The sequence below is a fragment of the Rana temporaria genome, chromosome 4, assembly GCF_905171775.1.
Source record: "Rana temporaria chromosome 4, aRanTem1.1, whole genome shotgun sequence".
NCBI classification, from domain to species: Eukaryota; Metazoa; Chordata; class Amphibia; order Anura; family Ranidae; genus Rana; species Rana temporaria.
Genome location: NC_053492.1, coordinates 218,337,784 through 218,364,748, shown reverse-complemented (window position 1 = coordinate 218,364,748; position 26,965 = coordinate 218,337,784). Strand labels below are relative to the sequence as shown.

The 26,965-nt window shown below is 41.2% G+C and overlaps 1 protein-coding gene across 21 annotated transcripts in view; it reads left to right on the top strand.

Annotated features, from left to right (window-relative positions):
* Positions 1-26,965, top strand: part of DST (dystonin) — a 690,084-nt gene that overhangs the window by 355,905 nt on the left and 307,214 nt on the right. For all 21 annotated transcript variants that reach the window (XM_040349874.1, XM_040349879.1, XM_040349866.1 and 18 more), the window contains 4 exons: positions 23,077-23,189; positions 23,275-23,381; positions 25,880-25,999; positions 26,111-26,206. In XM_040349874.1, coding sequence (XP_040205808.1) covers positions 23,077-23,189; positions 23,275-23,381; positions 25,880-25,999; positions 26,111-26,206 — 436 coding nt within the window. The remainder of the gene's footprint in view (positions 1-23,076; positions 23,190-23,274; positions 23,382-25,879; positions 26,000-26,110; positions 26,207-26,965) is intronic.

Sequence of the window (26,965 nt, the reverse complement as noted above, 5' to 3'; positions counted from 1 at the left end):
CAAGTTATTAAGGTTTTGAGGCTGTGATGTTTAATAACTCAAACCTTTAGCTCCATCCACAAATTTTCTATGGGATTAAGGTCTGGAGACTGGCTAGGCTACTCCAGGACCTTAATGTGCTTCTTCTTGAGACACTTTGTTGCCTTGGCCGTGTGTTTTGGGTCATTGTAATGCTGGAATATCCATTCCTGGCCCATTTTCAATGCCTTGGCTGAGGGAAGGAGGTTCTCAGCCAAGATTTGACAGTACATGACCCCATCCATCGTCCCTTTGATGCAGTGAAGTTGTCCTGTCCCCTTAGCAGAAAAACACCCCAAAACATAATGTTTTCACCTCCATGTTTGACGTTGGGGATGGTGTTCTTGGGGTCATAGATAGCAAATCCTCCTCTAAACATGGCGAGTTGCCAAGAAGCTAGATTTTGGTCTCATCTGACCACAAAACTTTGACCCAATCCTCCTCTGAATCATTCAGATGTTCATTAGCAAACTTCAGATGGGCCTGCATGTGTTCTTTCTTGAGCAGGGAGACCTTGCGGGTGCTGCAGGATTTCAGTCCTTCACAGCGTAGTGTGTTACCAATTGTTTTCTTGGTGACTATGGTCCCAGTTGCCTTGTGATCATTGACCAGATTAAATTTGTGTAGCTCTGGGCTGATTCCCAGACCAAGGGAGATTGACAGTTATTTTCTGTTTCTTCCATTTGCAAATAATCGCACCAACTGTTGTCACCCTCTCACCAAGCTGCTTGGCAATGGTCTTGTAACCCATCCAGCCTTGTTTATGTCTACAATCTTGTCCCTGATATCTTTGGACAGCTCTTTGGTCTTGGCCATGGAGAGCTTGGAATCTGATTAATTACTTGTTTCTGTGAATAGGTGTCTTTTATACAGGTAACAAACTGAGATTGGGAGCATTCCCTTTAAGAGGAGCCAGAAATCTAGCTGATTGATAGGGGATTAAATACTTATTTCACTCATTAAAATGCAAATCAATTTATAACTTTTTTGAAATGCGTTTTTCCTATTTCATTCTGTGCAAGCTGTTCTGTCACTATGAGATAGTGGAAAGGTGTACATAAATCTCTCCAATGAGGTCATCAGCACCTTGACAAAACAACCTGACAAATATCCTAATCCTTCTCTACTTAAAAAAATAAAAAATAAATAAAAAAATTGGCCTTAGTTAGGTTTTAAATGGAAGCTGCCATACTGGTTCACCCTCTAAAGTAAAACCAAAACAGGTAAACATATTGGAGCAGTTTCCCCAACCTTAAATTACGAACTAGTACTGTAAACGTAATTTGAATGCACAACACTTTATGATATGTAAGAAAACCTCTTAAGTTGGTAATGTTGGACATTTTGGCCCAGATTCACGTCCAGTGGCGTATCTCTGCGGCGGCGTAACGTATTCGATTTACGTTACGCCGCCGCAACATAGACGGTCAAGTGCTGTATTCTCAAAGCACTTGCTTCGTAAGTTGCGGCGGCGTATCGTAAATCGGCCAGCGTAAGCCCGCCTAATTTAAATTTGGATCAGGGGGGCGTGTTTTATGTAAATGCACTGTGACCCGACGTGATTGATGTTTTTCCCGAACGGCGCATGCGCCGTCCGTGGAATTTCCCAGTGTGCATTGCTCCAAAGTACACCGCAAGGACGTCATTGGTTTAGACATGAACGTAAATGACGTCCAGCCCCATTCACGGACGACTTACGCAAATGACGTAACTTTTTCAAATTTCGATGCGGGAACGACGGCCATACTTAACATTGTTACGCCGCACTTATGCCACCATATAGCAGGGGCAACTATACGCCGGGAAAAGCCTAACGTAAATGGCGTAACTTTACTGCGTCACCGGGCGTACGTTCGGGAATTCGCGTATCTAGCTAATTTGCATACTCGACGCAGAATTAGACGGAAGTGCCACCTAGCGGCCAGCGTAAAAATGCAGTTACGATCCGACGGCGTAAGAGACTTACGCCTGTCGGATCTAACAGATATCTATGCGTAACTGATTCTAAGAATCAGGTGCATAGATACGACGGCGCAACGCAGAGATACGACGGCGTATCTGGAGATACGCCGTCGTATCTCCACTGAGAATCCGGGCCTTTGTGTGTTTTTCAGTATTTACAAAGCTGAGTATTTAATTACATTTCAGGATAAAATAAAAATAATAGTAGTAAATAAATAAATAAATAATATAGTTAATGCTATCTTCATGCTATACTACGAACTGTATAGAGTTGCAGGTTTTCTGTAGGTTTAAAAAGAATATTAATGTGTTCACGGGGCGTAAGGAGGTTTATGGTTCACAAATCTTCGTATATGACACCATGAATTTATTGCTTCAGGTGAAAATTCGATTTTTTTTTCAGTGGAGTAATATTTCTTGGTCTCCTTCAGCCCTCGTGTGAGGTAACAATTTTGATATGTAAGCATGCCCCAAACTGTCAAAAAAGTAAAAGTATGAGTGACTATCTGCACATGTTATGTTCATCTTGCCTGGAGGTAGTTAGTACAAATGATTTCTACATTGTATATGTTAAAAACTTTCACTGGATTTTTATGAAGTGCTTTTTTTTTATATAAATTGTTATGTGCTAGTGTGTAATTATGTGAAATGTTAAACCTTACTGTAAAGGGAAGTCATGCTCAAAATTTAAATTAATTTTTAAGATACATGCAGGCAGTAGAGACTACATGCTCAGGGCAGATTTTTCGTGCATGCATTTATTTGGTACAGCTGTCCACTTCGCTTGCTTTTGTCTGTATTGCTTTTGACCAACCCCATCCACCAATCACATCTAAACTTAACTTGAAGGTTTGAATGTAATTGGTGATGCAGGAAGGTGAGGGGGCAAGTCACATTGATTTTTAGAAAGTGCACTCCCAGGATCTCTGGGAAGTGTTCTCTGGATTCTGCAACTAAGGACAGAATTCAGATTAAAGCACACCACCCACCCTGAACTAGACTGTACACTGCTCCCTTAGGGCCCTTTCACACTGGTGCGTTTTTGCCGTTTTTCCCGCGTTTTCGCGGTAAAAATAGCGCTATTAAAACGCCCATAAAACGCTCCCCATGCCCCTCTCCATTGAAATGAATTAAAAACGCGATAAAATCGCGGTTAAACGTGGTAAAATTGCGGTGTTTTACCGCGATTTTAACGCTCCGTGGTTTTTAATTCATTTCAATGGAGGGGGCATGGGGAGCGTTTTATGGGCGTTTTAATAGCGCTATTTTTACCGCGAAAACGCGGGAAAAACGCACCAGTGTGAAAGGGCCCTAACTGCTTAGATCGCCACCACTGCTGTATGGGAAGGCATGTGACATATCATTTGTGGATATCTGGTATGGGAAGGCATGTGACTTATGACTTTCTTCACCACAGTCTGGTGGACAGTTGCCAGACATAAGGCCAGTTCACATATGTGAGTTTTTTTTTTCAGTTTCACATTTTTATGCACATTTTTACATGTGTTTTTAGGTGCGCTGCTATTAAACTGTATAAGCAAGCACATTTTATGAAAGTATATCAAGGATGCATCAAACAGGATTTGAATGTGCTTTCATGAAATTTGCGAGTTCTAATTGAATTGAATGGCAGCACACCTACAAATGTATGTAAAATGCATTTAATAAAGTGACACAGAGCTACTGCACCACACAGATGAGAACCTGGCCTGGCCTAAAGGACACGCTCGTCAGTGTACAGGTGTCAACAATACTGGTATTGCCAACAGTTGATGATTGCCAGTGAATTTGCAGGGGCAGTGTCAAGAATCTTGTTAGGGTAGCAGTGGTGACATTAAAGAGGAAGTAAACCCTCTTGAAAAAAAATCTGAAAAAAAAACCCCTGCAAAGAAAGGCATAATGAACTTGTATGTATAGTATACTAGCTCATTATGTATTACTTACCCTCGCAGCGGTGCTCGTTTCTCACCTCCGCCATCTTCCTCATATCGCGACTCCGGCGCTGTGACTGGCCGGAGCCGCAATGACGTCACTCCCGCACATGGGCGCGGGTGCCGCCACTAACGGCATGATCACCGTTAGTAACAGCGCGCTCAGTGCATGTCTTTTGGAAATATCTCCTAAGCCGTGTAGGTTTAGGATATATTTCTTGCACCTACAGGTAAGCCCTAATCTAGGCTTACATGTAGGTTAAAGTGGTCTGTAAGGGTTTACAACCACTTTAAGTATAAGATCCAGAAGCTGCCTAGAACATAATGAGTTCTTGATTTTGGGGATTTTTTTCTTATTAATATATTAATATTTTGACCATTTCTTTTTACCACAAAGCTACTGATTCACTCCCTGGTTTTCTCTTGCCTCAACTACTGCAACTCCCTTCTCATTGGCTTACCTTTAAATAGGTTATCCTCCCTTCAGTCCATCATGAATGCTGCTGCCAGACTCGTCCACCTTACAAACCGCTCTTTGTCTGCTACCCCTCTCTGCCAATCCCTCCATTGGCTTCCACTCACCCAACAAATGAAATTCAAAATACTAACAATAACTTACAAAGCCACCCACAACAATGCCCCCAGCTACATAACTAACCTAGTCTCAAAATACCAACCAAATTGTCCTCATCGTTCCCCCCAAGACCTCCTGCTCTCTAACTCCCTCGTCACCCCCTTCCATACTCGCCTCCAGGACTTCTCCCGAGCCTCTCCCATTCTTTGGAATCCCCTACCCCAATCTGTCTGACTATCTTCAACTCTATCCACTTTTAGGTGATCCATGAAAACTTTTCTCTACAGAGAAGCCTATCCTGCCCTCACCTAACAACTGATCTTCATCAGCTCATACTCCCACAGTTATTTCCTTTTGTATCACCTGACTCTCCCTCTTGGATTGTAAGCTCTAACAAGCAGGGCCCTCTGATTCTTCCTGTATTGAATTGTATTGAAACTATACTGACTGCCCTAATGTTGAAAAGCGCTGCACAAACTGTTGGCACTATATACAGTATGAAAAAATAGAGAACTCTGCGCTATGGTAATAAAAATATAAATATATTAAAAAGCTGCTCCCCTAAAGTGGTGTGAAAACAACTTTCGCAATGTGGGGGGTGTATAAGGGCGCCCCCTTATTATTATACACCCCCACTATATACAGTATGTCACAAAATAGTACACCCCTCACATTTTGGTAAATATTTTATTATATCTTTTCATGTGACAACACTGAAGAAATTACACTTTGCTACAATGTAAAGTAGTGGGTGTTCAGCTTGTATAACAGTGTAAATGTGCTGTCCCCTCAAAATAACACAACATAAAGGCATTATTGTCTAAACCACTGGCAACACAAGTGAGTACACCCAAGTTTACAAAGGAGGTAGATGGACAGTCCTTCCCTTTGCATCTTGAAGTGGTCCACAGCACTTCCAGTCTCACAGAGGGGCTCAAGGAGCATTGGGACTTGGAAGAGGATTGCCTGCATGTAGGAGTGATGGTACCTTATACTGATTTTTTGCAAATGATCTTAGTTAGTGACCGGCACCCACTGGGCCCTAGGCTTAGGTTGCCTTTTCATTGTGTACATATTATGAAGAAGTGTTGCATAACCCATCCTTCTCATTTAAAATATTATTTCTTCTTCTAAAGAGTTTTTATTTAGTATAAAGCAATAGTCAGACCCTTGGTAGAGACTGAAATCATTTGTGCAATCTCCTTTGAAGTCTAGGGTAAAGGAGGCAAACAAAGGGAGATGAACTAATTCTGGGTGTGGGACTCTAACAAAGAACTCAAGTGTACACTAAATACATGAATGAAACAATTGCTGCCTTAGATTGATGTGCCATATGCTACCCTTTGGTAAGAGATCAGATACATGTGTAATGCTGGCACAGGACTAAAGAGACCGCAAACCATAAATGTACTGTATACTTTGTTCCTGATTTACTACAGCAGCTCATGGCAGTAAACAGTTTGCTTATGAACATGAGGTCATTTCTATGTTTGTGTCTTATTTACATTGTATATATTATTTTATAGAATACTTGTCTGTTGTTCTGGTTTATATAATACTAGAACAAAGCAAAGTGAAGCAATCAGATTGTGTGCATAATTTATTTCTGGTTAGATAGCAAAAGTTTTAATTTTCTAGTGAAGGTTATTAAAAATAAAACATGCAATGACGTGGTTGCTAAGGTCATTACACTTTTTTTCTTTTCTTTTTTCTTTTTTTAAAGCAGAGTTCCGCCTGGGTAAAAAAATAATTAAGTCAGCAGCTACAAATACTATAGCTGTTAACTTTTAATATGGACACTTACCTGTCCCGACACCCAAAGCCGACCCGTCCCTTGGCCCTGGGTGCAAGCGCAAGCATTATTACTAAGCGAAACAGGAAATTAAGCCTTACGACTCCACAGCCTGTTCCCCACTGCATATGCGCGAGTCGCACTGTGCTTTCTGAATGGTCCCTGCTGTCTTCTGGGACCGGTGTGTCTCCCAGAAGGCAGCAGGGGGAGGAGGGACCGGACATTATGTAGTTCGCCGCGCAATGTCCGGCAATCTTTCCCCGGAAGTAGGAGCAGATACCTGGATTTGACAGGTATTTGCTCCCCCCTTCCCCCCTAAACGGCGCCAAATGTTTCACCGTAGGGGGGAGGAATCTGATCAGCGGAAGTTTCATTTATGGGTGGAACTCTGCTTTAACATTAGTATTTCACAATTATAAAGGCTGTCAGTCCAAGTCTATTGAAAATGGTCTGAGCCAGGTGGTGGTAGGGACAGTGGGCAGATGGATACAAGGTGGGCCCAAGCAGCCTAAACAGCTTTGGGCCCACCACTTCCATCTACAGTCTCATAGTAGAATCATCTTAAAGTAACCAAACTATTCAAAACCTTCTTAAAATATGGAGTCTACTGGAGAGTAATAAACATTTTATACTGACATGACCAACAATATTTATTTTATAACAGGTTACTTCATAGACATCTGCTCACCAGAGTACTGAGAGTAGGAATGATGGCGGCAGAGTTGTTTGGTTTAAATTTTAATATGATATTTCTGTTTTTAAAATACAGAAAGACTTTTCGGCAGTGTATATGTGTGCTTGTTTTCAGGGAAGGGTAGGTTGCTGCCACACTACTGCTTCCATCTCTCAGTTATGGTCTTGTGGGAATTCTGAAACACAATCAGTAGTAACAGTGGGTAGTGAAATCGAACAGATTTTATAAAAAATAGCATTAATAAAAATAAAAATGAATCCTAGAATTATTACATAATTATTGTTATAAGTTAAATGATGCTTAACCACTTAAGGCCTGGACCATTTTGTAGCTAAAGGTCCAGGCCACTTTTTGCGATTCTGCACTTTAACTGACAATTGCACAGTGCGACGTGGCTCCCAAACAAAAGTGGCTCCTTTTTTTCCACAAATAGACCTTTCTTTTGGTGGTATTTGATCACCTCTGCGGTTTTTATTTTTTGCGCTATAAACAAAAATAGAGTGACAATTTTGAAAAAAATTCAATATTCTTTACATTTTGCTATAAGAAATATCCCCCCAAAAAATATATAAAAAAACATATTTTTTTCTCAGTTTAGGCCGATACGTATTCTTCGACATATTTTTGGTAAAAAAAACGCAATAAGCGTTTATTGATCAGTTTGCGCAAAAGTTATAGCGTCTACAAAATAGGGGATAAATTTATGGCATTTTTATTATTTTTACTAGTAATGGTGGCGATCAGTGATTTTTATCGTGACTGCGACATTATGGCGGACACATTGGACACATTTTTGGGATCATTGTCATTTTTACACCGATCAGCGCTATAAAAATGCACTGATTACTGTGAAAATGACACTGGCAGTGAAGGGGTTAACCACTAGGTGGCGCTGTAGGGGTTAAGTGTGCTCTTGTGTGTATTTCTTACTGTGGGGGGGGGCATGGCCTGGCGTGACACGTCACTGATCGTCGTTTCCTATGACAGGGAACAGACGATCACTGCCAATAGGAAGAACGGGAAAAGGTTTGTTTACACTTACCTTTCCCCGTTCTTCAGCTCTGTAACCTGATCGTGGGACACTGGTGGCGATCAGGTCCCGCGGGCGCGGTCACGGAGCTCAGGACCCACGTATATCATCGTGCATGGTCCTTAAGCGGTTAAGTATACAGATGCTTTTAAACTTGGGCCTGTAAAAAGAAACACATTTTTTTTTATCTGTCACAAAAGGGTTAATGGAAGATGCAACCCTCAACCCAAAGTTGGCTAGAGTTGCATTTTATTGATTGGAAGAGCGGAAAGTTATTAACAATCCCTGACCACACCTTATCTGGAATGTGTTATATGTGATGATACAGTAACAGAACTGAAGCTGTATTCTGCCTAAAATGCCTATGGCTAAATTGTTTACCTATTGCACATGACAGTAGGAATGCTGGTATTAGTTTCTAAAAAAAATCTAAAAATAAAAAAAAAATCTTTCTACAGATTTGTGCAGGAGATCACTGAATGTATTCATGGCTAAGAAAAAATTCTACATTTAGCTTTTCAGTAGCAAATTACATATTATGCAGTTTATGCAACTGTAAAACATTACTATGAGATTGTGTTTTTTAAAATTATTATTACTTGGGGCACAATAATGATTATGATATTTGCTGCATTAAAGTGAAAGTTATGTTTTTGTAGATTTTTTTCTGGTATGCCTTTGCAAGGCACACAGAAAATAACGACACCCAGCAAAAAAACTAAATTGTATCCTACTTACTGTAATTTTTTTTTCCTGGTGCCTATCCATGGCAACATACATGTAATAGTAGCTCCGCCTACTTCCACCAATAGGACCAGTGCATAGCTATAAAAATGTAACACCCATACAACAGCCAATTCCCTGTACATCGCTAGGAACGAATTGGGTGGGTTTGGTATGTTGCCATGGATAGGCACCAGGAAAAAAAAATTATGGTAAGTAGGATACCATTTTTTGTTTTCCTGATGCCTCTATGGCAGCAATACATGTGATAGATCAATAACTAGCTGGGAAGGGTGGGAAGCTTCAGCAAGTTCTATCATAAGAAAGTGAGTAAGCTACTGGCTTCTTGCCCAGGACAGGTGCAGTGAGGACTTCTAAGCCCATCAGTAGTGCTGAAAGAATGCGCCATAATTGAACCGGATTGGCTCCCCTGCCTGTCACGTTGGCTGACATCTCCGTATGAGGTGGCCAGGATGTTCAGATGCTGCTGGAGGAACATACAGCAACAGGGGCATACCTAGAGCATTTGGCACCCGGGGCGGATCCAATATCTGGCACCCCCCCCACGTTAAAATGTAAAAACACCCCACTGTGCCCCCTGCATACCTCTGCATCCTTCAATATCTTTTTGTTACTACTGTGTACCCCTCTCCACAACTGCACCTCTGGACCACTTTACATTGCACAGCACCCCGCACCTCTGGACCACTTTACATTGCACAGCACCCTGCATCACTGGACCCCTTTACATTACACAGCACCCTGCACCTCTGGACCTCTTTACATTACACAGCCCCCTGCATCACTGGACCCCTTTAAAATTACACAGTACCCTGCATCACTGGACCCCTTTAAAATTACACAGCACCCTGCATCACTGGACCCCTTTACATCTCACAGCCCCCTTCACCTCTGGGCCCTTTTACATTACACATCACCCTGCACCTTTGGACCCCTTTACATTACACAACACCCTGCACCTCTTTACATTACACAGCACCCTGCACCTCTGGGCCCCTTTACATTACACAACACCCTGCACCTCTTTACATTACACAGCCCCTGCACCACTGGACCCCTTTACATCACATAGCCCCCTGCACCTCTGGACCCCTTTACATTACACAGCACCCTGCACCTCTGGACCCCTTTACATTACACAGCACCCTGCATCACTGGACCCCTTTACATTACACAGCACCCTGCATCACTGGACCCCTTTACATCTCATAGCACCCTGCATCTCTGGACCCTTTTACATTGCACAGCACCCTGCATCACTGCACCCCTTTTACATTACACAGCCGCCTGCACCTCTGCACCCCTTTACATCACATAGCCCCTTGCACCTCTGGACCCTTTTACACTACACAGCCCTCTGCACCCCTTTACATTACACAGCACCCTGCATCACTGCACCCCTTTTACATTACACAGCCACCTGCACCTCTGGACCCCTGCATGTTACACAGACCCCCCTTCAGTGCAGACACCCCCTCAGTGCAGACACCCCCCCTCAGTGCAACCCCCCTCAGTGCAAATCCCCCCCTCAGTGCAACCCCCCAGTGCAAACACCCCCCCCTTAGTACAAACCCCCCCCTCAGTGCAACCCCCCCTTAGTGAAAACCCCCTCAGTGCAAACACCCCCTTAGTACATCCCCCCCACCCCTTCAGTGAAATCCCCCCAGGTGCAAACACCCCCCCTCCCCATTCAGTACCTCAGATCATCGCAGGCAGCGCCACGGCACATGGACATAAGGTCCCCTCGGCCCCTCCCCCTCTGTACACACAAACAGAGAGGAGGGGGCTGTGCCTGTGTGCCGACTGCCGACCACCGCTAACAGCCCGTGGCTGTGAGAGGAGGGGATGGATGGTGCTGCGGTGTCACCCCGCAACCCCCCTCCTCTTGTACCGTGGCGCTCCGATTCCGCGGTGTTCATCGTTGCAGTCGCGGGGGGGGGAGCCGCCCCCCCCCCACATGTCAGCTAAAAATTATTATTATTTTTTTAAATCGGGATGGTGTCACCCCTCTAGGGGGTGTCACCCGGGGCGGACCGCACCCCCCACACCCCCCTAGGAACACCTCTGTACAGCAATTACTTTTGGTGGTTGCAGCCCAGCCATATAGCAGGACCTTAGAATTAACTTTAGAAACCTCAAGGTGATGGTATGCTGGAGCCCTCTACCATTGTTGGTTTTTTAAGGTGCTAGATATAGCTGCTTTGGTTAGCTAATGACTGTTTGCAAGTGTGCCATCATTGATCAGAATATATTAAAGGAGTACTTTATCTAAGTCGGACAAAGCAATCTCACTATGGGATAGGCAAACAAATGCCCACAGGCTCTTGATGCCCTGTCAACAGCAAGGCTGTGAACTTCCTGAAGCTTTAAGAGCTTCCCAAATAATTCTTGTACTAGAAGCTGGCTTTAGATAAGAGCGAGTGTCCACCTGGTAGAAAAACAATTGAGCACCATCTGTGATATCCTCCCCATCCGCACCAACATTCAAATCCCCAGTGCAGGCCCCCAGGGGGCACCCTCTCCCCTCAAGAGACACCCCCCCAAAGCCTGCCCCAAAAATTGCAGTGTAGATGGAAAAAGGACAATGGACAGCACCCAAATGCTCCACAGCAAGTGTGTTAATCCGGCTACAATCACCCCAAGCTCCTAGTAGAACACAGGTAAAGTGAGGATAGAAGCTTAAGTGGCAGCCTTGCCAATCTGATAAACTGTAGTCTGCAGCCAAAAGCTCAGGTTGCACTCATAGATTTAGTAGAGTGCATCTTGTCAGGACAGGATGGAACCTGAACCCTAGACTATGGATTTGGTTGATGGTCAACTTGACATGATGGAGCTAAAAATCGGAACATTAGTACAGGATCTATTTTGAGGGTGAGAGATACATTTTCCATTCTGACCACATCCAATCAAGAGATGGAAACTTCCTTTGGGTGAACTGAAAGCAGATTAAAGAACTGAATAATGATGTCCTGTTTGAGGAGACAGATAGAAACTAACTGGAGCAAGATGGAGAACTGGGTTCTAATAACCTTCTCTTATGTTAAACCTGTGAAAGGTTCCCATGCCAGACAAGGTCACCAGTCTTAAACAGTCACCTCCCCAAGTGAAGCCTATGAATGAACTACTTAAAGAGGAAGTATATCTATAGGTAAGCCTATAATATGGCTTACCTATAGGTAGTGAAACCATCTCCTAAACCTGTACAGCTCAGGAGATATTTACATTGCATTCAGCCAGTGACATCACTGGCGCATGCGCTCTGAAGGAACGGCCCACGGGAGCCGTTCCTTCCGAGCTCGTGCCGTGAATAGCGGCTCCCGCATGCATGCGCTGGAGTGACGTCATTGTGGCTCCAGCCAATCACAGCGCCAGAGCCCATGAACCCGTAAGAAACTCTGGGTAAAATGTCAGCCTTCTCAGCAGTGTGCAATGATTGCTGCAACAGCTTCGTCTTAAGGTAAATATTTCATAAAGAGCTAGTATATGGTGCATACTAGCTCATTATGCCTTTGACTTGTAGGGTTTATTTTGTTTTTTTGTTTTTATTTCTGAGGTTTACAACCTCTTTAGGATCCCACAAAGTCACATGGGAGGCAATATTAAGAGCCAAATTCTAACCTAGGCCCAGATGCAGGAGAGGACTTATCCAGCGAAGAAACTTTTGTGGAGAAAGTCCTGAGGCTTACACCAAGATAAGCAGTCTCAGAATTTGATCTTCAATTATCAAGCTGTCAAAGGCTTCTTGAAGCTGGATGGCAAAACACATTCCTTGGGAACAGATGATCCTGATCCAGTAGATCCCTCAGAGCAACTGTCTGGCACCCCTTTTAGGTTGGCTTACCACATCTGCCTGGATTAGCCTAAAAAATTGGAATGCTTTCCATTCCAAACATGCAAGACAAACAAGAGATGAAAGTACTGAAAGTCACAGGAGCATCCTACCAGAGGACCACTGCACCTGAGCCAAAACTGCCTAGCCTGACCTCAGGGGTCTGGTAATCAACCTCTAAAGTTGCCTATCTGGGACACACCTCCAGGAATAGTTCCAGGGGTAGTAATCAATCTCACAGGTTTAGGCACTGCTGTCAGATGCAGTCTGCCTGCCAAGATGCATACCTAGAATGCTCATGCCTGATATTTTGCCAAGGATACCAATCTAGCCTTTTGCTACTGTAATGCCATGTACACACGATCGGTTCATCTGATGAAAACGGTCTGATGGACCGTTTTCATCAGACGAACCGATCGTGTGTGGGCCCCATCGGTTTTTTATCCATCGGTGAAAAAATTAGGAATTTTTAAAAAATTATCTGATGGTTAAACAACCGATAGAAAAACCGATCGTCTGTGGGCACGTCCATCGGTTAAAAATCCACGCATGATCAGAATCAAGTCGACGCATGCTTGGAAGCATTGAACTTAATTTTTCTCAGCACGTCGTCGTGTTTTACGTCACCGCGTTCTGACACGATCGTTTTTTTAACTGATGGTGTGTAGGCAAGACTGATGAAAGTCAACTTCTTCGGATGTCTGATGAAAAAATCCATCAGACCGTTTTCATCGGATGAACCGATCGTGTGTACAGGGCACTAAGCTCTGGATCCATCTTAAAATTGAAGTACGTCACCTTTATGGCATTGTCTGCTTGGATCCAGATTATATAAAACAGCCTAGAACTTCTGGATGTTACTGTACCTTTGAAAACAAGATGCCAAAGACAACCAAGCCCCTTGATATTAAGGGTGTTTAGGTCTCTTCCCCAGAATGATCCACTGGCTGAGGTGTCTTTCCATGGGGATTCCTTAAAACAGAAAGAGAAGACTTCCTTGCTTAAGAGCCAGACTCCTGAGTCTCAGCAATAGGGAAATCTCCTAACCAAAGACAGAGTAAACTTGTCCCTCGAAGAACAGAGGCCTGTAAAAGCCTGGGGTAAAACCAGGCCAAAGAAATTTCCTCATATGAGGCTACCCATAGTTCTAGTCTTCTCATACAAAAGTGGAGATCCAGATCTCTCCTGGTTCAGACAGCTTGAATCTGAGACTAGAGTGTGTAAAGTTATCAATGAGGAAAAGCACTCTGTCCTAAGCTGTGAGTAGGGCCACCCAGACATTCCCAAGGTGAGTCGGTTCCAGCGACGATCTCTGAACGCTATGAACCTATCCAAGTTACTGGAATATCTGGAGGACCATGCCAGGTTGCTTGATAGAGCCTGCACCAATTATTCAACATCTAAGGATCTCTTTATGAGAATATTTCAAGAAGGCAGTGAGGCTAGTACTAGGTCCAGAATCCTAATACATGAGGTGATGACCAATAGATAAGGGTCAGGTTCCCAGAATAGTAGTGCATTGGTCCAAAAGCAAGGCACATACGGTAAATTGCTTAAAGGATGAAAACATTAATTATCTATGATGCCTGTCAAGCCAGAAAGTTTCCCAGGAGAAAGGAGGCAATGCAAATGTTGTATTTTTCTATGGAAAACTTGCATCTGAAACCAGCTCCTTAAAGCTCCAAGATGCATACCAGATAATGCCACCTGGACTTTTGGATAGTGAAATGTTTGCCACCACAATTGGGGCAGAAACACCTTGACACAGAAAACCTTCAGAGGATATGCAGAGACCACTGAGCCATGAGTGAGGACAGAACTGTTCACTAGGCAGAAGGAAATGGCCCTTGATGCAGGGTTTGCAGCATGCTGGCATGCAGTCCAATCATGTGAACGCTTTATCTGTAAGCCACAGGGTCTTTAACTCCATGTTCCTCAACTCTTCTACCTGCCTCCCACTCCTTGCAAACTTCTCACATTGCCCACTTCCAAGATGGCTTTGAGGTAGCCTTGGGGGAGTACTTTCCCAAACCAAAGATGACCCCCATGTGAGCTATATCCACTTCACCTTTCCAGCATAATGCATCGTTCTCTTGAATGCAGACACTTAGCTTTCTCTTTCACAATTGCCACTAGAACGTATACTGTAAAAACGGTGCAGCTGCAGCTCATCCAAGAGGAGATGTACCACACAATGTATGAGGCCATTCACAGATAAAGTCCCAAAAATTTGAAAACATACTTATCTTGGAAATGCGGTATCACAGTTCAATGGATCCACTCAATTCTGGGAGGCACGCTCCAGACACGGACAGCTCTTCTGAGGAGCCTTATCAGAGCATTTAGCATCCCAAGGTCAGGGACTGCACTTACAGGAAAGGCTGAACCTGAGCGGAAAACCACCAAAGGTGGCAGGTAAGGGTTTCTTCTCTTCACACTGACTGGGGTGTTGTGTGGGTGTTAACTTTTTAAAGCTATATACTGGTCCTGTGGGTAGAAGTAGGCAGGGCTACTATCACATGTATGCTGCCATGGAGGCACCAGGAAAACTATCTGCCTGGACTCCCAACAACCGGCACTCACCATTTCTCTAGCCACATTTGACATTGCTTATGTATACTGTATATTTGTATACATATATGGTCAATTACATCAGCCTATGCTTACACACTGCCAATTTGGGGGCAAGGTTATATTTGGCTAGAGAAATGGTAAGTGCAGGTCGGCAGGTGGGAGGATGTACATTGCTGGACCTTTTTTTTTTTGGGGTGGGAGATTTTTATTTTTCCCAATAAAAATAATAAATTATGGTGTTTGTGTCTCTTTTGCTAAGTGTACATTTCCCAGTGTTTTTCCTGTGCCTGAGGTGATGCAAGTGGGATGTACAGCTGGACATAGAAGTGAATGACTGTATGCCCCTCCTAAAAATGTTGATGCTTCTGTAAATCTGAATTTAACCGTACATGTGCATGTAATGTATTTCCTAAACGGGAAACTTAAAGAATTCCAGACCCTACAGTGCTCAGTGCTCAGTTATAGCGATTATAAAGTGCGTAGCCTCTAATAGGTGTAAATTGTTCATTGTTCTAGGAGTACTTCTATAAATATAAATATTGTGCACCTTACATAATTGGAAGATTTTTAATTGGTTCATGTTAAGGCCTGCTGCACTGCAAAACAACACATATTGAAGTTATAACCTTTTTAATGAATGTTACTACACAGTGACTCATTGTTTCAAACATTTCATAGACAGCTAAGTTACATTCATCTGATATGTTAACCTCCCTGGCGGTATGATTCTTTCAGAAAAAACATGCTGAAAGCGGTACCATTATTTGCAAGGAAATTTGGCGTTTTATATTGTAGGTCTGTAATTTTTAGAAATAACTCACTTAAATCTGACCAAACCAGAGTTTAATAGGCATCCCGGGTATGACATTTTTTTAAAAACAAAATTATAAATTATAATATAATAAATAATTATAAATAATTATAACAAATAATAATATAATTATAATAAAAATTATTCAATAATGTAATCAAATCAAAATCACAGAAATTTGCTCAGTTGCAGAATTGTTGCTGTCATTATTTTTTTTTTTTTATGACGAATTTCCCCACAAATCGCTATCGCACAATTCTGCAAGTGATTATAATTTATTATCGCTGTTTTTTAGCTGATCTAAAACTATTTTTGACATAAAGGGACACTTTTGGTTGCTATGGACAATCTACAGTTTGCAGGGAGAAAGAAACGTTTTTATTATATAAAATGACATGCATGACACAGGACAGACCACTAGGGACAAGGGGGGTGTGTTTTTTTTTACATACAGTACTGTAATCTATAAGATTACAGTATACTGTATGTAAAGTGTTTGTTTACTTTTTTGAATTTGGCGCCGTTCTCCGTCCCCGTGCGTCGTAACGTCGCAGGGAACGGAGATCGGCGTCATACAGAGGCACTGTGTGAATCGAGCGAGGTCCCGCTCGCTCACACAGCGCGGTGGCATCGCTGGATCCAGGAACAAGGTAAGTAAACAGTGCCTGTGGATCTAGCGAGGCAAGCCCGAGTCTGACTCGGGGTTACCGCTCGCAGCAAGAAAATCTAACCCCGAGTCAGACTCGGGAACACCGCCAGGCAGGTTAAAGTGTGTCTATAACCATTTTTTGTTTCCATATTAAAAGGAAAGGTTTTCAGAACAGGCAAGCTTAGAGATACTACAAACAATGTGTTTTAGCAGACAAAATATGCAAGAGAAGAGAGTGGAGGGTATGATCAGGAAAAAACATAAGAAACAGATGTATTTAAAACAATTGCACTCACATTGGCAGAGCACACAGTGAAAGTGTGGCTGGAGATCGTTGAGCAGGAAGTGGTGATAACTGGGACCTTCAGTGAGAACCAGTGCAGAGCACACCATCAGCCTCAAACCAAGAGCAGAGATCCACAAGTATGACAGAATGGGAAGGGGCGTAGTTATGCGTTTCAGAGACACGCCCCTCTGTGAAACCAGGATAAAGGATTGGATGGAATGCGTTCAAAGGAGGGGAAGGGGTCGGGCAGGCTGTATGCAAATGAATGACTAATAGGGAGAGGGAAAGATCTGCATCAATGGCACCTAGGTCTCTTACTTCACCCTCTCTAGGAACGAATGACAGCATGTAAACAAAACAAAAAAACACAGAGTGGACATCACAATCATTGACTAGACTAAATCGGATGACAAAAACATTAACTTTTACTACACCTTTTTGCCTTGTGACTTTATCCATACTCCAATCCACCGCCCTAGCTATCCTAGCAACATATGGTTTATTTTTGTGTTTAACCAGTTGCCATCCAGCCTATAGCAAAATCACAGCCGGGCGGGACTTCGTCATGTGACATTCTCCTGGATCACACGTGGCCTTGGGGCCGGGCTGCGGCGTGATCTGTCACCGCCTGTGTCCATTGGACACAGCCGATGACTGATCAGTGTACCGGGCTGCTGCCAGTACCATGTGATTGCTGTGACCAATTACAGTAGATCACATGACAATTGTAAACAATAGATGGCTTCTTTTCATGCCATCCATTGTATACAATTGTGTTGCTTACTGTGATTGGTCACAGTGATCACATGGTACAGACATGGTACATTGGACATTGACATTGGCTGTGGCCAATCACAGCTATTTACAATAAGACACACTGAATAATTTCATTCCATAAAAATGGTCAATCATAATGTGTCAAAAGAAAAATCCTAATCACATTCCCTAGAGTAGTAGTACCGTGTTACTATGGTAACACTGTATTGCTCTGGTCACAGTGTGTATATTTTTTTTTTTATAAAAAATATAAAATTACAAAAATTCTAAAACAAAAGTATTATTGTTATTTTTTACATTGTCACCGGCCAGTGTCTCTGATCGCCGCCCCACTCATTATATGATAACGCTGTACTGCACTGGTGACAGTATGTAAAAAAAATCTTAATTTTCCAAAAGATGGTGACAAAAAATTACAACCAAACCTAAAAAAAAGGGTAATTTGGGGAATATTTGTACTTTCCTGGTGTTTTCAGGCTTTGTGAAATGAGATAGGTCATTAGTACAAGTACAGTGAAGAGTCCCCACTGTCAGAATTGTTTCTGACAGTGGAGACTCTTCACTGTCAAAATACACTGATTAGCGGCTGCAGCTGATGGGCTGCATGTACTGATCAATGAAAGTTTTGCAGAGTGGCTGTTCAACAGAAGTCAATCTAATGATCAACTGCTGAACTGGACATACTTCAATCCATTTGTACCCACTCACATGTTAGAACATATATTCTAAACCATTTTCTCCCTTATAGTTTTCCGGGAGTGGCAGAAATTGGTTAATGCTGCGAGAATACTATTTTAAAAATACAGCCTGCAGTACTGTGCTGTGAGGAATTTGGCTTAATTATTTTTGTTACTACTCAAATCATAATTATACATTACTGCTTCAAGGCAAGAACATTTATTGTCTCAACTACAACAAGTTGTATAATACAAGTAAAAAAATGAATACGGATATTTTCACATCGGTACTTAAATTGGAATCTTCCATTTATTTTTTCTAATGTTCTCATTCCAACACTAAAATAATCACTTTTGGCTTTTAAAATTATACAAATAATAATAAAAAAGAATATTTAAATATCTTATATAATGCACCAATGAATGCACCAATGAATGACTGTGATCAGACCACTGAAAATATTCATGGTGTATGGAGAAAACCAACATTACCCAGATAAAATCATCATTCTTTTACTTTACCTTCTTGGTTACTATACAGTGTACTAATACTGTCTTTTCAGTTGGTTTTTGATGTTTATTGATTCTGTCACAGCAGTTCTCCTATGTGAATGATGAATTCACTGAACCTGATTTACTGAAGTGTGAATTGAGGTGATGTTCAGAGAAAATCACCTGTATTCACTTCCAACTGTTCCTGCATTTAACCATATCCATAGTTAAAATGTCCACAGAGATTCTAAGGCCTTGTAAACACGCTCGGTTTTCTCTGCAAGAATCAGCAAGAAAACTGCTGGCAGAGCTTTCTTGCCGAGTAAACCGAGCGTGTGTACGAGGCTTTGAGGTTTCTCGTCAAGAAAACTGCCCAGAATCTAGACGTGAAAAAAAGAGAACATGTTCTCTATTTTCTCGTTGTGAGATTCTCGGCAGTGTTTTCCTGTCGAGAAACCCTAGCGTGTGTATACTTACCTCTCTATTGAAACCAGCGCATGCTCAAAATGACTTTGACGCATGCACGGTAGCTTCCAAGGCATAGGTAGGGTGTAGCAAGATCAAATGTGACGAGCGCATGCTCGTCATAGTCAATGACGTCCCCGCGTTTATGCCATTAAAAAGAACGGCGGTTCTTTTCAATAGAGTGTCTGTACACTCGGCCGGCAAGAGATTCTTGCCGGCCCTGACGAGATTCTGGGCCGTGTGTACAGGGCTTAAGTGTAAACCTTGCATAAATGTTCTAACTGTTTTTTTTGTGAGTGTGGGCAAAATAAAAACATATGTAGTACATATAGTAGTACATATAGGGGTCAATTCACTAATGGCAAATAAAATGCGGTAAAATAACACATGCGATAAATCAGTTGTGAAAGTTCAATTCACTAAGAATTTAGCGTAAATAATTTAGTATTTTTCGAATGTTTGGTAACTACCATATTTTCTCATGCACTAATTTATCACACTTGTAAATAAATTGGGTTAATTGTTGTTTAAGGTAATTTGCTTATAATAGTTTACTTTTTAGCATGTTTGTTATTTTTCTTTTGCAAACATTTTTTTTTGAATCTAACATTTTTTATGGTAAAATGTATTTGAAGGCAGAACTACCTTCTCAAATTTATATCTCCTGATGCTTGGTAAATCAAGCTCCTTTACTAAATCCATCATGCCATACATTCATACATTTTTTTGAAATTGCTCTTTTCTACATCTGTGCTGCTGCCTATGCTTATATTGTGGAAACCTAAAGAAAACTGGACTATATATTTTTTTACAATTATTTTAAACAATTTAAATTATTTTTTATGTTCCTATCCAAGTTTAACTTGTTTTAATGGTGTATATAACCAAAAGTATTATAGTGGCCACAAGAGTTCACTTCTAGCTGGAGTATTTGTCATGGTTTTCATGGTTGTAATTGTCATGGTTGACATACTCCATTTGCACTTTTGTAAAGCCAGGTTCACACTATTGCAAATTGGATGCGGATCCCCACGTCCAATCCACAATAGCAGTAGATTGTTACCGGCTCTCTATGAAGCCAGTTCACATATCTCTGATGCGACTCCGGTGCGAATTTGTGCAGGAGCCCTGTGCATCTTTTGGTCCGTTTCAGTTCCGAATTCAGCCCAAAATTTGGGATAGAAATTACCTGAATTGGTGAACGGGGATGCACAGAACCCCTGCTGGGAGCTGCATCAACAGCCTAAACCCTATTGGGTATCTGTGGGGCATCCTCAAACAGAAGGTGGAGGAGCTCAAGGTCTCTAACATCCACCAGCTTCGTGATGTCATCATGGAGGAGTGGAAGAGGACTCTAGTGTCAACCTGTGAAGCTCTGGTGAACTCCATGCCCAAGAGGGTTAAGACAGTGCTGGAAAATAATGGTGGCCACACAAAATATTGACACTTTGGGCCCAATTTGGACATTTTCACGTAGGGGTGTATTCACTTTTGTTGCCAGCGGTTTAGATATCAATGGTTGTGTGTTGAGTTATTTTGATGGGACAGCAAATTTACACTGTTATACCAGCTGTACACTCACTACTTTACATAGTAGCAAAGTGTAATTTCTTCAGTGTTGTCACATGAAAAGATATAATAAAATATTTACAAAAGGGTGAGGGGTGTACTTACTTTTGTGAGATACTGTATTTGTAGTGGAGATAAAACATGGGAAAATTGTGCATGTTTTGCTGAGAGTTACACTTTATTTATCTATAATATGCAACAACAGAAACGTTGGCTGTGAAAATACTGCAATAACACTTTTTTATCACAAAAATGAAATATGACCATGTTTGTTAAATGTTTAAAGATGTGCCAAGTAAAATGTTTAAACCATTAAACATACGTAATGAAAGTTTTATTGTTCTGAAAGGCTTTGAAAATACAACATTCAAACACCAAGTGTCCTCATAGCAATTGTATGTAGTTAATGGTGTCATTTTATTTAATTATTTTATTTATCAATTTTAAATTCTTGCAGCAAAGGCTTAAAATCTGGAAACTGAACATGAAATGCTGTCTGTGAAGGTTTTCATTCATCCAGATCATTGTTTTTTTTTCTTTTTTCATAAGGTTTTTTATTGTACTTAATGGAGAACACGCACAATAGATTGTATTACAGGAAAAAATAAGATGACAAAATGTATGATATAAGACATGATTCGTTAACATTGTAACTCTAAATCATTTAACATCAAGATGTAACCTAGTAGTGAGATATTGGAAAGGAACCTTTTTTCAAATGGAACAGCAGCCCAAAATCTCCTCTTCTGGGGTCCCCCACTGACGCTGCCTGCTCTTCCTCTTCTTGCTATGGGGAACATGTGTGGACTCGCTCCCAAGCCAAGCTGTGTGTGTCCATAGACACACAACATGGCCCAAACCAGCCCCCCTGCTCCCCCTTCACAGGTTTTGATTGACAGCAGCAGGAACTAATGGCTCCCGCTACTGCTACTGCCTCTGTGTCCTGTGTAAAAAGAGAGAGTCCAGTGTCACTACAGATGGGCACAGTGCTGGATTGAGAGAGCTCAGGTAAGTATAGGAGCAGAGAGGGGTCAATACAACATCTGGAATTTTTTTTACCTCAATGCAGGGAATACATTAGGGTAAAATATGTTCTGCCTTTACAACCATTTGACGGTATCCTAAGGAGTAAATATATAAATGCTGGGTGCTGTAGAAACTCTAGGAACTGAAGAATGAGCTTGGTAAGATATGAAACCTCTCCAGCAATACAGAACAAGTCCTATGGAATGTGACTAGCTACTACTAGATATACACCAGAAATGCTAATTTTATCAAATTAGATTTTTGTGGTATTAGAGTACCTTCAAAGTGAATCATACATAGACTTAGATCCCAATTTTAGAAAAGATTCAAGAATGTAAAAAATTTTTTTTAATATACATGCAACTACAGCAGTGAAAATCCAAGCATTGTGCAACTCTCATGGTGAATAATTGATAATGTTACAGTGTGCAGGATTTTTCAGGTGTCTTCCCTAGGTTGTTCCAAACTAAATATTTCTTTGAGATGCAGTCTAAACAGATTTCTATGGGATTGTTTATACATTTTTAAATATAGCCAGTCAACCCTTAGTAAATGTTCCCATAATCTGAGAGCCAAACTCCAAATGTTTGGAGCCAGTAACAATTTAGCTTTTATTTGGCTTCATCTACTCTACTGATGTGGGTTGCCATATGGAAAGTTGGATGGCATACATAATGGATATCTCTGTAGCCAGGGGAATTTTACTGCTATCTATGTCCCACTAGGGATATTCACATTCTCTATTCGTCCTGGTAACCATGTTACAGTATATTGATGTAAAATCCAAGATGTTAGGATTGTTACAGAAACTGAATATGGACATATTTTGTGGTAGCAAATTGAGAAACACGACATCTGTGCAACAGGGAGTGAAGTTATAAACAGGAGCAATCTTCCCCCTCCAATGCCTGCCCCCCCCTTAAATGTATATACCTTCCACACCAGATTACAGTGGTGGGGAGTGAGGCATTGTAGAAGAAATTAAGATTACTACTGAACTAAGCACAAGGGACACATCGCACTGAAGGTAACCTTAGGCTTTAATCTTGCTGATGTCCAAAAGATAAATCATATTGTTACAAGAAGGAAATTTTTTTTTAAAACTGTTAAATTTACATTACTAAAATCTAGACTGATCTATTTCCAAAATTTGTATTTGAATGTTTTTTTATCTAGGCCGGACCTGATTGACATGGATACTGTTGCTGTTCAAAGCAACATTACAAATTTAGAAAATGCTTTTTATGTGGCAGAAAGACTGGGTGTCACAAGACTTCTGGATCCTGAAGGTAAATTCATATCTTATAGAAAGTATTAATGCGCAGAGTCAGGACTACAATAATATATGTAATTTCTTCTCTTTTATTTTTTTAGATGTAGATGTTTCTTCTCCTGATGAGAAGTCAGTGATTACATATGTCTCCTCGATGTATGATGTTTTTCCGAAGACACCAGAAGGTGGGGAAGGAATTAGTGTAAATGTAAGTAATACAGGTTTCATACACTGAGCAATAAAAATAGTAAAATAGAAACACCAGAGTTTAATGGCAAACCTCAATATGACCAGTGCACAGGATATGTTCTCATTCCCCATTCTCACCTCATCATCATTATACACTGATCAGTACTGCAGGCTAGAGCCTGCAGCTCTGATCAAGAGGAAATTGTCCAGCGGGGAAGTTATCTAAAAATTGATTGGTAGATTGATTTCTGTATTACCACAGTGCCCACACAGTACATCGATCAATGTTCAGCCGGTCCCCGCCGAATGGCCGATTTTCAATCCATCTGGGCAATCTATGGGCAGCTTAGCAAAAGCTAAGATTACATGTATATGATGTTTTTCTGTGTTGCATCAATGCACAAAAGTCAAATCAGAAATTCTTTAAAATTATCAGGAGTTTGGAAGTTTCCTGGTTATCAGAAAAGCTAAACAGAGACCTAACATTGATAGAAGAGCTAATGAAATATTTACCCACTGGTACAGGGTTCCATTCCATTTGTGGGAAAGCTCTACCCTGAATCAACGAATACTTGCTTGCATTGCAAGGAGGAGGAAGGATACATTTTACATATATTCTGGTCATGCAGTAAGCTCACTAAATACTGGTCTCAGGTTAGAGGAACTATCTAACAGTTGACGGATGTTTATTTGGGCGGTGACCCAGCCAGATATCTTCTGCACCACTTTGACCTATCTAGGAAACAATATAAAAATTCTCTGGTGATCCACTTGGTGAATGCAGCCCGAGCATGCATACTGCTTCTCTGGAAGCAGGATACTTCCCCATTGCTCTCTATGTGGTTTACTAAAATTTATGAAATTTACTCCATGGGAAATAATATCAAGACCTCGCTCCAGTGTAAAGAGGAAAAATTAAATCATAAGTGGTATAGAACCCAATTTACTTGCCTCAGCCACTCAAATGGGAGACTGAGGCCCCGTACACACGACCGAGTTTCTCGGCAGAATTCAGCCAGAAACTCGGTCGGAGCTGGATTCTGGCGAGAAACTCGGCCGTGTGTACACTTTTCAGTGAGGAAGCCGACGAGGAACTCGTCGGGCCGAAAAGAGAACATGTTCTCTATTTTCTCGTTAGTCAATGGGAAAAGTCGGCCCGCCGAGTTCCTCGGTGGCTTCCACACTGAACTCGACGAGGAACTCGATGTGTTTGGCACGTCGAGTTCCTCGGTCGTGTGTACGGGGCCTGAGACTTCATTCACCACCGACAACCCCCTCTTTTTTCTCTTTTTTTTTCTTTCTATTCTTTCAGTTCTGATCAGTGTATGATGTTATGTCGTATCTCAGTTATATATTTGGATTTAGTGTTTCTCGCTGTTACAAATCACAGATGAGATGCATGTGCTCTGTATTTTGCCACTTGATCCTTTGGCCTTGATGAGTTACTTTTCAATGGACAGGGAAAGAAAAGCTAATGAAGAGGCCTAACACGAATAGATTAATTTATAAATACAAATTAAATAATGTTTCAAAGGAATCACATATTAAAATGGTTCTAAAAAAACAATCTTTCCTTTTACATGTTAATGATTACACTTTATTATTAGACATTTGAATGTGCTTCCATCTCCCTTTTTTTTGTTTCTGCAAAAGTAAGCTACATTGCAAACTTTAATTACAGTTATTGTTGATGTTGAGTTAAACTGTTTTACATAGTTACATAGTAGGTGAGGCTGAAAAAAGACACAAGTCCATCAAGTCCAACCTATGTGTGTGATTATGTCAGTATTACATTGTATATCCCTGTATGTTGTGGTCGTTCAGGTGCTCAGCTAAAAGTTATTTGAAACTATCCATGCTCCCCGCTGATACCGCTGCCCGTGGAAGGGAATTCCAGATCCTTGCTGCACTTATAGTAAAGAACACTTTACTTAGTTTATGGTTAAACCTCTTTTCTTCTAATTTTAATAAGTGGCCACAAGTCTTGTTAAACTCTGCGAAAAAGTTTTATCCCTATTGTGGGGTCATCAGTATGGTATTTGTAAATTGAAATCATATCCCCTATAAATTGTCTCTTCTCCAGAAAGAATAAGTTCAGCACTCGCAACCTTTCCTCATAACTAACATCCTCAAGACCCTTTATTAGCTTTGTTGCCCTTCTTTGTACTCGTCTATAGGACTGGTGCCCAGAACTGGACAGCATAATCTAGGTGTGGCTGGACCAGAGTCTTGTAGAGCGGGAGAATTATCGGTTTTATCTCTGGAGTTGATTCCTTTTTAATGCATGACAATATTCTGTTTGTTTTGATAGCAGCAGCTTGGCATTGCATGGCATTGCTGAGCCTGTCATCTACTAGGACCCCCAGGTCCTTTTCTATCCTAGATTCCCCCAGAACCCCCCCCCCCCCCCGTATGTAGATTGCATTCATATTTTTGCCACCCAAATGCATTATTTTACATTGTTGTATTACTTACATTGTTGTATGTGAAATGTATTCCACTGTTTTATTTCTGCAGGATGTTGAAGTAAAATGGATAGAATATCAGAATATGGTGAATTACCTCATCCAATGGATAAGGCACCATGTAGCATTAATGTCTGAGAGGAATTTTCCAAACACTGCTGTAGAACTAAAGGTAAGGCTTTTTTTGGTTGTACACAATATATTACACTTTACCTACTGACATGTAAAATGTTTTTATGGGATGCATTTTCTTTTTATCTGAATATTCAATTTACATCTACAGGCACTTTATAACCAGTATTTACAATTTAAAGAGAAAGACATCCCACCAAAGGAAAGTGAAAAGGCTAAAATCAAGAATCTGTACACAATGTTAGAAGTAAGTATGACAGTTGTGGTTTTGAATTAGGTGACATATATATATATATATATATATATATATATATATATATATATATATATATATATATATATATATATATATATATATATATATATATATATATATATATATATAGGGTAATTGACTAAAGGCAGATTAGTAAATGCGGTTAAGTTTCATGGCCACTTTTTGTGTTGGTCCCACCCAGACAGTGCCTTTAACTATGTTGAGGCTTCCTATTACACCCTATTGATAGGTTGGTCATGCCTAGACTCTGTCTCTAAGTATGCAGGGAATACCCACTCACGGCCCCCATCCCCACTACTATTACTCAACTAATGTTAATGCTGTGATCCCTGGACTTGGCTCAGGACACAGTATCGGTGGGTCAGAGGGCTAAGATGCAGGACTGTTCCAACAAATCTTGGACAATTGGCATCTACAGTATGTAGCAGTGGAGGCTTAAATATATGTAGTCAAGAAACAGCAAAGTAAACATGGTTCAAGGGCATCTCTTTTAAAGATGATATTGCTGGAATTCTGTGCACCCAGAGGTAGCAGAAAGATCCTCAGATCAGATTTTACTCTGATTTGCATGCACCCATGCTGGAATTTTAGCTGTATGGTTGAACAGTACCCCACTAGTGAATAGGCTATATAATAGTCTGTCCTTGATCCATAGATCTACCGACGTATAAGCAGCCCATTATTTCCCTTTCAAGTGGAAATGTACCTATTATTCAAAATTATGAATTT